Source organism: Urocampus carinirostris, chromosome 2 (genome assembly GCF_059441175.1).
Source record: "Urocampus carinirostris isolate Australia breed hairy pipefish chromosome 2, RoL_Ucar_1.0, whole genome shotgun sequence".
In the NCBI taxonomy this organism is placed as follows: Eukaryota; Metazoa; Chordata; class Actinopteri; order Syngnathiformes; family Syngnathidae; genus Urocampus; species Urocampus carinirostris.
Window position 1 is genome coordinate 66,230,491 of NC_142350.1, and position 13,101 is coordinate 66,243,591.

The 13,101-nt window shown below is 38.9% G+C and overlaps 1 protein-coding gene across 1 annotated transcript; it reads left to right on the forward strand.

The window, feature by feature from the left end:
• The first annotated feature begins 690 nt into the window (after positions 1 to 690).
• On the forward strand, positions 691 to 12,862 carry sri (sorcin). The gene is made up of 8 exons (XM_088327550.1): positions 691 to 852; positions 2,671 to 2,718; positions 3,204 to 3,273; positions 4,538 to 4,581; positions 4,658 to 4,805; positions 8,419 to 8,532; positions 8,617 to 8,675; positions 11,598 to 12,862. Exons 1-8 carry the CDS (start codon positions 814 to 816, stop codon positions 11,622 to 11,624), a joined length of 549 nt encoding a protein of 182 aa, XP_088183676.1. The 5' UTR covers positions 691 to 813; the 3' UTR covers positions 11,625 to 12,862.
• The last annotated feature ends 239 nt before the right edge of the window (positions 12,863 to 13,101 follow it).

The following is a 13,101-nucleotide window of genomic DNA, read 5'->3' on the forward strand; positions in this document are numbered from 1 at the left end:
AGATAGATAGATATTGATTGATAGATATTGATTGATAGGTAGATAGATAGATAGATAGATAGATAGATAGATAGATATCTAGATAGATGTCTAGATAGATAGATACATATCTAGATAGATGTCTAGATAGATAGATATATGTCTAGATATATATATAGATAGATAGGTACATAGATAGATGGATGTCTAGATAGATAGATGGCTGGATAGATAGATAGATGTCTAGATAGATGTCTAGATAGATGGATGGATGTCTAGATAGATAGATAGATGGATGTCTAGATAGCTAGATAGATAGATAACTAGATAGAAATAGATGTCTAGATAGATAGATAGATAGATTGATAGGTACATAGATAGATGGATAGATAGATAGATAGATAGATAGATAGATTGATAGGTACATAGATAGATGGATGCCTAGATAGATAGATATCTAGATAGAAATAGATAGATGTCTAGAAAGATAGGTGGATGTCTAGATAGATGTCTAGATAGATGTCTAGATAGATAGATAGATGTCCAGATGTCTAGATAGATAGATAGAAATTAGCAACTGAGTACATGATTACTCATCAAGGGGCATCACAATACATTGCCTTCATGACCCGACCAATACGGCCGCCCCGTAGGCACACTAGTTAGCAGGCTGCTCCAGTGCTCTGACGTCACTCGTGTTCTGTACGGAGCAGTGCTGAAACCGAACGCTGCGAGGAAAAATTGGGGAGAAAAAGAAAACACTGGGAGGGGCTGCAGATATTCTTCCAAGTTCAAATCAACATTAATTTGTATTTATTTCGGAGGAGTTCGAACATGGCTTTTGCAGGATATGGTGCTGCCCCCGGAGGAACGGTAAGGGGACTCAAATGGGAGAGGAAAAAAAGCATAACATTCGACCAAAGTGCAAGGTTTTCGGTGGGTGTGCGAGTTCTTCGCGGAAGTAGAAACTTGCAAGATTCTTCTGCGTACAAAATGCATTAAATCAAACAAAATGGCACTAGTTTGTTTTTCATGATATCGTTCAATCGATGTTTTACCGGAAATGAATAACCACTTTGGGTCGAAAGTATGCTACTATTATGTATATTTTCCTCATTTTCTCCTTAAAAGTCATCAACAATAAGCTTGTTCCAACTTACCAGCTTTATCGTTGACACACTTTGTATGTGATTATGTATTTCACCATTATAGAAGTCAAAAAATTACTTAAGTAAAAGTACTTTTACTTCAAAATATTTGACTCAAGAAGAAGTAATAGGTAGTTATCTAAATCAGTGTTTTTCAACCAGTGTTCCACTAGTGTGCCGTGAGACTAGTGTGCCACAGGAAATTACCCAAATTTAAAATTTTATTCTTGTTTTATTTGTATTGTTTGGAATTAAACTATTAAAATGTACAGTTTACCAATTTTTTCAAATTAGTTATCTGACTCCATTAACCAAACATAACCTTCATTCACCTTTTTGAGAAAATTAACAAGAGACCGGCATTCTCACACGGGGGCAGATTTAATATCTTAAATAATAAACTAAGTGAATTCCATCGAATTAGCCGAATTATTGTCGCTGGAGGCTTGCTCGAGCCACCTTTTCGACTGTCCCTCTCATTCTCCGATCTTCTGAAGTTCTTCTTCTCAGCTCACGCCTTTCTCCCACGCTGGCGTGTCGGCCGCCCCCATGGGCGGGCCAGGAACGCCCATGTGGGCTCCACCTCGTCGCCACCTCGTCTGGACCGGTGCGTTACGAAGGCCCCTCTTGAGCCGGGAAGTGCTGATTATCAAATCAGGGCCTGGCCTTCTCCGTCAGCGTCCTGTTGTCAACAGGACTAAACAAAACATTCGCATTCGGAACGGCGTAACCGGTCATTGAACTTAAGCCTTCTCTGTGAAAAATGAAATGAAATGATATGCATTTATATAGCGCTTTTCAAGTCAAGACTTCCCAAAGCGCTTTACAATGTGCTCCACATTTCCCAATAGCGGCCTTGCAGCCATGTAAGGCGCTAACCTGCTTATTGGGGGTATTAGTGGTTCAGTGTCTCACCCAAAGACACTTCGACACGGACGAGCCGGGGATTCGAACTGGGATCCCTTGATCCCAAGACGAGCGCTCTACCTCCTTCTTCATTGCATTCAATAATTGTAACTTGTATAAAATCCTTTATAGTAAAAGGTTTACAATCCCTCAGTTTTTAAATAAAACATAGTTTTTTGCCATAATCATCCCACAGTAACATTCATCCACACCGATAGGTGGCAGCATTTACTTTCTCTTTTTTTAGAAAGTAATTCCCTGAACATGAGACAGAACAGGTACAAATATCTATTAACAAACAGAAAAATATGAAAAAAATGTAATAAAATAAAAATCACAATTTAAATGTATTTGTCTCTAACAAAATAAATGTGCCTTAGCAGAGACAGAAGCGGACTTAGAAGGATGGGATTTAACAAACGGCTTCGATGTAGCCTAATGTAGCGAAGTAAGAGTACACTTTCTTCTTCACAAATCTACTCAAGTAAAAGTAAATAGTGATTTAAAAATACTGCTAGAAATTCAAAATGTCTCAACTTACTCAAGTAAGTGTACTTACTACTGGAGTAAATGATACTTGTTACTACTTAATACATATGCATATGGTACAAAGTTTTTTCAATTGTGTTTTCTGTAGCAGCAGCAAGACCCTCTCTATGGATATTTTGTGGCAGTCGCCGGGCAAGTGAGTGGATTGAATTGTCTTTATTGTCCGTGCAAATTGAAATAGAAAATGTTACTTTAAAGGGACAGTTTGTATTATTTAGCATCTCTTTCTGGTCAAGAAAACTTCATTGATTTAAAAAAAACAACTATATTTATTTGAAAAATAACTCATGTATTCTATGCCTATCATATCAACTTGCATTTTGTTGGAGGAATTTGTATTTTACATAACATGAGGCTCAACCGAATGGCACTGATATGATTGTCTGTCATCTTGCTGCTACGGGTATCCATAAACCTCAAAAAGACTTGACAAAACATTGAGAAGTAAAATGTTGCGGTCACTTTGAGTCTCCACAGTTTTTATTCCTCCTTCTACTTTTTAGTATTTGTTTTCAGTTGCACTACATTATGTAATACACCAGCATCTCTTGGTCAAACAATACACACTGTCCCTTTAAGAAAGCATTATTTAATCCGCTGTTTTGTTATGTGTCTTAATAGGATGGCCAGATCTCTGCAGATGAGCTGCAGCGGTGCCTCACTCAGTCTGGCATCTCCGGCAGTTATCAGCGTAAGAATTTAATAACAGTATCTTTCATTTCTGTACGGTGGATAAGCGGTTGCTTTGACCTTCCTGTGTGGAATTTGAGCACTCGCGCGCATTCCTACGAAATCGAATTAGTTCGACTCAGGAATCTTACTCCTTGTTTGTTGGCTCAACGCACAAACTCTCTCCATAGAAAATGTTTTTATAAACTTAATGAAAAGGACCAAAAATGATATGCTTAAGTTCTAGTAGACACTCATAATAAAGAGAGAAGACATAGCTGGATTTTGAACTGGCAAGGAGGACAGGGAGAGAAGCCTTTAGATAAGGAAATCCAACCTGTTCTGAAAGCCCTCCCCTGAAATCTCTCTTTTAAATCTTCAAGGTTATGAAAAGCAGTTCATCTGTAAGGGGTGTGGAAATCAATGAACAGCAACATCATTGGCCGATAGCGACGCAGTGTAATAGTTAAAACAACGAACAACAGTGTGCAATGTTAGTCAAAATAACGAAATTTTGCTGGTTTTCAATTTTAACTTATTCATTGATAGATTTTTTTCTCAAATATTTTTGCCATTTTTTGCCATTTTGTCTCATTTAGTTAGTAGATTTAGTTCTGTAGTAATAAAGCCAAAGGACACGTCAAAAGGCTTCAGCCCTCATCTTTCATTAGAAAAAGTATGTTTTTAGCTGTTAGCATTGTTTAGTAAACAACAGTTAAAAATTCGGTTTCTTGAAACTATTTGTTTTCAAGAAAACCTCTGAGAAAAACAGCTTTTTTGGAAAGGATGCAATTCAAGTAAAACTTCCACTAGGGTGGTTTTTTGCATCTGTGATACCTCCAATATCTAAACCAAACCTGGGCTCTAGTGCCACATGTCCTACCTAGTTTTTGTAGTTTCTCTGCTCCAATAAAGGTGATTCCAAGCTCTTGCCAGCTCGCTAACAAACGTATAATTTGCATCGCCTTAATTGAACAAGCGAAACCTGCGGACGTGCACAAAACGTCAACCCTCTCTGCCCTGACGTCATCTTTTTAGAAAGAGCTATGTTGAAGCTTCAGTCTGTCGTTTTTTTATATATTCACTTTTATAACCACACTGCTTTGTTATGCCCAATCGGGGGCCGCCTACACACTCTCAAACGCTGGATACAGGAAGCAGCACTAGGAAATGATGTGTGGACAAAAATCTTTGTTTTTTACCTTTTGGCACTCAGGGACAATGCTTCTAAAAACGTATCAAACTTATCAAAATGTTTTTACTGTCTTTCCCATTTTTTCACAAAGCCTTCAACATGGACACGTGCAGACTGATGATCAACATGTTGGACGTATCCTTCCTGAGGGTAAGCACTTTTTCAGGAGCGAAAAATAACCACGGCGGTGTCCTTGACTGAAGCGCGTAAGCGAGACATGTCGGGGACGATGGGCTTCGCCGAGTTCAAAGACTTGTGGCAGGCGCTCAACGCCTGGAAGAACATTTTCATGTCCTTCGACCGAGACCGCAGCGGCACGGTGGAGGGCCAGGAGATGCAACAGGCCATCAAATCTTTGGGTATGCAAAAGTATTCACACCCTTCCTGTTTTTTGTGTTTTTTGCATATGTATCACTCACAAAGGTTTCAGTTCATCAAACCAATTTAAATTTCTTACAGAGACAACCCAAGGGAATACATAATGCAGTTCTGAAATGTCCATTCCATTTATCCATCCATCCATCCATTATATGCACCGCTTATCCTCAGTAGGGTCGCGGGGGTACTGGAGCCCATCCCAGCTATCTTCGGGCAGTGGGCAGGGGACACCCTGAATTAGTTGCCAGCCAATCACAGGGCACACAGGGACAGACAACTCACTTGCTCATTTACACCTAGGGACAATTTGGACCAGCCAATTAACCTGACATGCATGTTTTTGGAATGTGGGAGGAAACCCACGCAAGCACGGGGAGAACTTACAAACTCTGCTCAGGAAGTCCGGTAGCTGGATTTGAACCCATGACCTCAGAACTGTGACGCACTAACCACTGTGCCGCCCCGATTCCATTTATTAAAGCGCAAAAAATATTTAACTTATCTGGCCCTGTGTGCAAAAATCTTTGCCCCCTGAAACTATTAGCCACCTTTGGCAGCATTAACAGAAATCAAACATTTACGATTGTTGGTAATGAGTCTTTTTACAACGCTGTGAGGAAATTTTGGCCCATTCTTCTTTGCAAATGTGTCTCAAATCCCTTGTTGGATGGTTTTCTAGCATGAACTAACCGTTTATGGTCACATCACAGCATTTCAATTGGATTTAAATCCATACTTTGATTTGGCCACTCCAAAGCCTTCTTCTTCATTTTTTGCTATTCTGGGGTGGACTTGTTTCAGATCGTTGTCCTGCTGCATGATCCAAGAGCGCTTAAGTCTGAACACACAAACTGATGACTGGATGTTCTCCTTCATGATCTTCTGGTAGACCTCAAAATTCATGATTCCGAGAAACACAGCAAGTTGTCCTGGTCAGCAGCCCCAGCCCATCACATTGCCACCACCATGCTTTACAGTTGGCATCATGTTTCTTATCAAATGTTGCGCCAATTTTACATTTTGTGTAAGGGCTCCAGCTCATGCAAATGGAGTAAAAATGGCACAGCATTTGACAAAAAACATGCCAACTGTAAAGCATGGTGGTGGCAGTGTGATGGTCTTAGAAATCAGGACAATTTGCCGTGGTTATTGAATGAATCCTGGTATGTAGCAGAAGATCCTGAAGGAGAACGATAGTTGGTGCTCTGAGACTCAAGCGATCTAGGATTATGCAGCAGGACAACGGTCTGAAACACACAAGCCAAATCCACGTCTGAAAGGGATAAAAAAACAAAAACGAAATGAAAGTTCTGTAGTGGCCAAGTCAAGTCTAGATTTAAAACCCAATTGAGATGCTGTGGTGTGACCTTAAATGGGAAGTTAATGCTAGAAAACCCTTGAATATGGCAGATTAAACCGTTTGGCCAATAAGAGTGGGCTGAAATTCCTTTCTCAGCGTTGTTAAAGACTCTAGACAGTGTCTGAAACTCATGACAAAAAGTTACAGGACACCAGGGCAGACAACTCTGAAAATTTGCCTGCCCCATTTTTCGACTTGTCGCGAAAAAAACCCCGTTGTTGCAAAGTATTAATGATTGATCATCAGAATATATAACAGAACAACACTTTCAAATTAAGTTTATTATAAATCTACTTATAACATTCGTTGCATGGATATGACATGGCTGTTTTCCATCTGCCATCAGTATGTACCTGTAATTACTCCTCTTCATTCATGTAATGTTTGCTACAAGCCACGTGAACTCCTCTTTCCACGATGCTTTTAATGTACGTTTACGTTTTGTAGCGTCATACATTTTGTTGGCTTCTTTTGAATCTTTCTTCTCGGGCTGTTCAATTATTATCTTGTTATTCTACGCTTTTAAGAAAAAGAATTTTTTTTTGCGCTTTCTATGTATTTCTGATTTTTATGGGGAAAAAACAAAATCCTCAGTGTTCATTTGAGCTGTGAAAAGTGATGGGTCCCGGGGACTGGCATGCTCAAGAATCAATGGGTCCCAACAGAGATCTATGCGTCCCCAAAATTTAGTCTTATCGAGGTTGAAATTGTAAATCGGTGACAAATATATAATCTATATATTCATTCAGTTTTAATCATCAAATCATTAATTCATATTCTGCATCAAATTATTGTTGGTAATATACCGATTAAAGGGATAACCACAAACCTTTTTTTCCTCTTTTTTTTTCATTTTCTCCTTTTATACTTCCTTTTTTTTCTTAAAATCTTTATACAACATAATCATTCGTAATTTAATGCATCAAAGCAAGTGAGCCGTTTGAGAACCGGCTCTTTAATGAGTTGAGCCGAAAAAGCCGGTTCTCTAAAAAGAGACGGACTTTTCACTACACAACTCGAGATCGGCGTGCAGACGAACACTCGAACCGCGAGACCAAAACAACATCTGCCGGATCTGCCTGACGAAAAGTTTGGAGTGCGGTAAATCTTTGCTTAAAAACAAACGTAATCGGGTAATAATGACAATTCTGTGTCAAAAAAGTTGCGTCCCGGGGACGCACGATGATTTGACACGATGCGTCCCCAGCAAAAATGATGCGTCTAGGACGCAGGGACGCGGGCAAACCAGAACACCGAATCATATTACAGTAAAACTTGAAAAACAGGTTAAAGATGTAATAAAATCCCACAATACAGCAAAATTATTAACCAAAACGATTCCCCTGTATTACTTCCTGAGGCACGTTGACCACAAACTATAAGGAAGATTTCAAAATGTCGCTTTAAAAATAAACTGAGAATGGAATCATTTTTTAAATAAATCAACCGTCAGCACGCCTCGATATTTTTGAATGCGAAAAGTGTGCCTTGGCTCAAAAAAGGTTGGAAAAAACTGCTATAGATAGCAAATCAAACGAGTGGGAAGGAAGTGTGTCAAGGTGTAAATGTAACGGGTGTAATAATAACTTTTGTTTTATTGAAATCCCTGCTGAAATATGTTGTATAGTTTCTGTATAAGTGTCCTGCAATGATGAGTCCAACAGTGCCACCTGCTGGTATGGGGTAAGGTTTGGTTTGGCTTTAGACTTTGCGACAGGAAAGGGGGGTGGGGTGGGGTTTTTTTAGGTCTACAAAGAGCTGCCAACGGTAAGACACGATCTTTGGTGGGACAGGTACACCGCGGTTACCAGGGTTGGGTAGGGTTACTTTAACTGGATTACTTTCAATGACTTTTGGATGACTCCAATACCAAATATGCTAATAAAAGACAAAAGAAACTAAATAGAAATTAAATGATGACTCCCAACACGTGGTAAGCTTTCTCTCCTGGCTTTGATCTCCGGCAAAACGAACATAAAATGCGACAGAAACAAAATGAAAATAAATCCAAACATCATTTTTGCCGTTCCATGTATTCCGTTACTCCCCAAGCCTGCACAAAATGGAGTCATTTCATTCCTATTTGGTTTATTTTGTCTTTTATTAGCATATTTGGTATTGGAGTAATCCAAAAGTCATTGAAAGTAATCCAGTTAAAGTAACCCTACCCAACCCTGGCGGTTACATAAATAATGTCATCTCTGTACCTTTTGTGATGATTTACCATGTGTTAGGTTACAACCTGAGCCCCAATGCCATGAACATGATAATGAAGCGCTACAGTTTCAACGGAAGAATCCCCTTTGACGATTTTGTGAGCTGTTGCGTTCGACTCCGCGGATTGACCGGTGAGAGAAACTCATCGACGCGTCTTGGATTTCATAACAATCACTTGGTGACAAAATTGTCCTTATTTTTGTCTGTCCTTTCAGATCATTTCCAGCGCCGTGACACATCTCGAAACGGCAACGCTAACTTCAACTACGATGATGTAAGCGGGCTGTTTTATCGTTTGAACAGGTCAAGTTATGATTATTTATGACGTCCTAGATCACAGGGAGTCTCAAAGGGCTGCATAGACCATTATGACACCATCCCCTGATCTAAAACCTACATGAGGGCAAGGAAAAACTCAAAAACCTCAAGTCAAGTCAAGTCCTGTTTATTTGAGACGCCCTTAATCACAAAGAGTCTCAAAGGGCTGCACAGACCAAAGATTATTGCAAACTACAGACTATTATGACACCATCCCCTGATCTAAAACCTACATGAGGGCAAAAGAAAACTCAAAAACTTCAGTCAAGTTACATCAAGTCATGTTTATAAGCCTACCCTATAATCAAAAGAAGTCTGAATGGCTGCACAGAATACAGACTATTGCAAATTACAGACTATAATGACACCATCCCCTGATCTAAAACCGGCATGAAAAGCTAAAAAACCTCAACATGAGGAAAATGAAGAAACTTTGAGAAGGGACCTCACATGAAGTAAGCCCGCGTCCAGGATGACCATAACAAATAACAGAAATATATTGTCAGCATAAAATCTAGATTATTCATATGCTATAGAATAGAAGTGTGTTTAAATTCTAGATTTAAACATTTCCACTGAGGTTGCAGATCAAATCTCAGGGGGAAGAGCATTCCACAGTATCTATCTATTTATTTATCTATCTATCTAGACATCTATCTATCCATCTAGACATCTATCTATCCATCTAGACATCTATCTAGACATCTATCTAGACATCTAGACATTATCTATCTAGACATCTATCTAGACATCTATCTATCTAGACATCTATCTAGACATATATCTATCTCTCTAGACATATATCTATCTAGACATCTATCTAGACATATATCTATCTATCTAGACATCTATCTAGACATATATCTATCTATCTAGACATCTATCTAGACATATATTTTTCTCTCTAGACATATATCTATCTAGACATCTATGTAGACATCTCGACATCTATCTCTCGACATCTAGACATCTTTCTATCTAGACATCTAAACATCTATCCCGACATCCAGACATCCAGACATCTATCTAGACATCTAGACATTTATATAAGAGCTATAATAGCCAAATATTTGGAATTTCTTATGTTAGATAGCCACACTGTAAATTTTAAGACAAAATTTAACAAAACTGCCAAACCACCTCTCGACAAAAAAATTCCACCGTATTTTATTTCACGGTGTAATGTTAATTGATTTGATTAAATTTCTGCAAAAAATAATAATGCCAGAACCTGTGTCCCAAATCAACATACACACCACTTTAAACTTGTCGCCCAACCGCAGTTACTTAAGATCATTGAGGCTCATTTTGACCTTCATTTTTTTTGTCGTAAATAACGGTTTCAAAAAAAGTAACAAGCAGAGTTTTTTGTGAAAATGTCACAAAAACTTGCAAACAAAATGTTCACTGAGGTTTTACAGAGGGGAGTGTGCTTGGTGTGCATTGGTGTAATTGGTGTTATTCATTGACCGTGTTGATGCTTCCATCCATTGCGACCTGGTCATCCTTTTTATATTATTTTGTTTTATACTTTAATGATTTTATATTTTATTTTTAATTTTATTGTTTGTTAATGCAACATCTTTTGCATCCTGGAAGGGGTATGACCTCGTGTGCCGTCCCTCCTCAAGGTTTCTTCATTTTCCTGAGGTTTTTGAGATTTTCCTTGCCCTCATGTAGGTTTTAGATCAGGGGATGGTGTCATAATCATAACTCTGTGATTAAGGTTGTCACAAATAAACATGACTTGAATCCGTTTCCTACCTTGTTGAGTCATTCCGAATAATTATTAATCATTACAAATCATTTCTCACATAAAATATCAGTAGGATAGAAATTTGCAGTGGCTTGCAAAACTATGCGGCCCCCTTCAACTTTGACCTTTTGCCACATTTCAGACTTCAAACATCAAGATAGAAAACTGTCATTTCTTGTGAAGCATCAACAATCACGAAGTGGAACACACTTTATTGGATATTTCCAACTTTTTTAACAAATAAAAAACGAAAAAGTGAGTGTGCAAAATGATTCAGCCCCTTTATTTTCAGTGCAGCAAACTGTTCAGAAGTTCAGTGAGGATCTCTGAATGATTCAATGTTGATCTAAATGACTAACAAAGATAAATGCAATCCACCTGTGTGTAATCAAGTCTCTGTATAAATGCACCTGCACTGTGATCGTCTCAGACGTCTGTTTAAAGCGCAGAAAGCATCATGAAGAACGAGGAACACACCAGAAAGGTCCGAGATACCGTTGTGGAGAAGTTTAAAGCTAGGTTTGGATACAAATGATTTCCCAAGCTTTAAACATCCCAAGGAGCACTGTGCAAGCAATAATATTGAAATGGAAGGAGTATCGGTCCACTGCAAATCGACCAAGATCGGGCCATCCCCCTAAACTTTCAGCTCATACGAGGAGAAAACTGATCCAATAAAGTGTGTTTCCACTTATTGTTGATGCTTCACAAGAAATGACAGTTTCATATCTAGAAGTCTGAAATGTGGCAAAATGTCACAAAGTTCAAGGGGGCCAAATAGTTTCTGTATATTATTAATTAGATGAAACCTCTCGTGACGCGTTATTAAGGTGCTCTTTGTGTTTTCCGCGCCCTCGGCCTCAAAAACGTTGGAGACCCCTGGTCTAAACCGAGGTCATGTTGCCATCTAGCGGCCAAAAATTGCAAGGGCAGAACAACACCTATGTGTATTTTGTCCAAGCATGATGCAAATATGTGCTATAATAAGGATAAAAAGTACAATAATTTCCTCATTTTGTACATAAAAGGCGTGTGCGATATTAATTTACATTTGAAATAAGAAAATTGCAAATAAATCAGCTTGCAGTACATGTAATAACTCAGCCTTTCTCCCTTTTCCAGTTTATCCAGGTGACCATGAGCATGTGAGGAAGGATACACAAGAAGAACCTCTTTTATCCATGCTTGGAATCGTTTTTTATTAGAATGTCTTTATTAAAACAGCAGAATTTCCAAAGTCCCCCAAAACACTAAAAAAATGGAATTAAAACGATCAACTGGATACTAATTCTGATGGTTATTTGATGTCACGGTTGCCATGGCGCCCAATTGGCCCCGCCCGTGTGTCACAGTTGCCATGGCGCCCAATTGGCCCCGCCCGTGTGGCGCCACCCGCAGCTTGTTGACAGATTGGCTCCCTGTCAGGATTTAAACTCTGTCCTGTCAGACCTGTTTGGTCGGTCCATACTGTCAGGACCAGAACGGGGACAGAACCCACTTGCGTAACGTTTCTCACAGTTTTATTGGGAAGAAGGGAAAGGAATGCACAGACGATTCGGAGATCGCTGGTCGCGGGGAGTAGGTTGCTCAATGGAACTTCGGTGGTGAGCGATAGCAGTGTCAGGAACGGAAAAAAACGAGTCAGTAGCCGGGAAAGAAGCAAAAACGTGGTCGATATCAGAAAATGGGTCAGATGGAACCAGAACAGGAGAGAGTCAGGGTCGAAAAGCTTGCCTAGCGTGAGCTGAGGTTCGCAGACGGACTGACAACGAGTGACAGAAAGACGGGGGTTTAAAAAGTGGCAGAGAGCCAATCAGTTGGCGCCAATGAATTTGATAATATCAACCGTTGCTAAAATCAATATAGTAACACGTGTTTGACAATTTCATTACATTCCTAGAATCCTTAAAAACACCAGCAGGAGTTGCTTTTAGAATAGAATAGAATATACCTTTGTTATCATTGTTACAAAATGGTTTGAACAAACAAAATTGGACATGTCACTCCAGTTTCACATTTTACAATGAGGATAAAAAAATATTTTAGGTACAAGTTTACTTTAACCACAAACCTCCACGGTCTTGTCAGACATTTTTATTTTTCATCCAAATTTAAAAATATATATGTTTATAGTCAGAAGAAGAACAGGTCGGATTTAAAATGAACTCTTTACCGCCACCCTTTGGCATCAAAAGGTACTGCTTAATTTTTTTGAAAGGAATATGGAAATGCAGTGCGAATTTGAAGGAAATATGACGTTTGACTTTAGAGGTTCTGCTGTGCAATCATGTATCTCACCACCAGGGTTGGGTAGGGTTACTTTAACTGGATTACTTTCAATGACTTTTGGATTACTCCGATAGCAAATACGCTAATAAAAGACAAAAGAAACTAAATATGAATCAAATGATGACTCACAACACGTGGTAAGCTTTCTCTCCTGGCTTTGATCTCCGGCAAAACGATCATAAAACAAAATGAAAATAAAAGCCAGGAGAGAAAGCTTAGCATGTGTTGTGAGTCATCATTTTATTCCTATTTAGTTTCTTTTGTCTTTTATTAGCATATTTGGTATCGGAGTAATCCAAAAGTCATCGAAAGTAATCCAGTTAAAGTAACCCTACCC

Bases quoted from the DNA above. Each gene is read 5' to 3' on its own strand.
- sri (XM_088327550.1), top strand. From the start codon at position 814: ATGGCTTTTGCAGGATATGGTGCTGCCCCCGGAGGAACG. The intron at 853-2,670 runs GTAAGGGGACTC...TGTTTTCTGTAG, and splicing joins GTGCTGCCCCCGGAGGAACG to CAGCAGCAAGACCCTCTCTA. The intron at 3,274-4,537 runs GTAAGAATTTAA...TTTTTCACAAAG, and splicing joins CATCTCCGGCAGTTATCAGC to CCTTCAACATGGACACGTGC.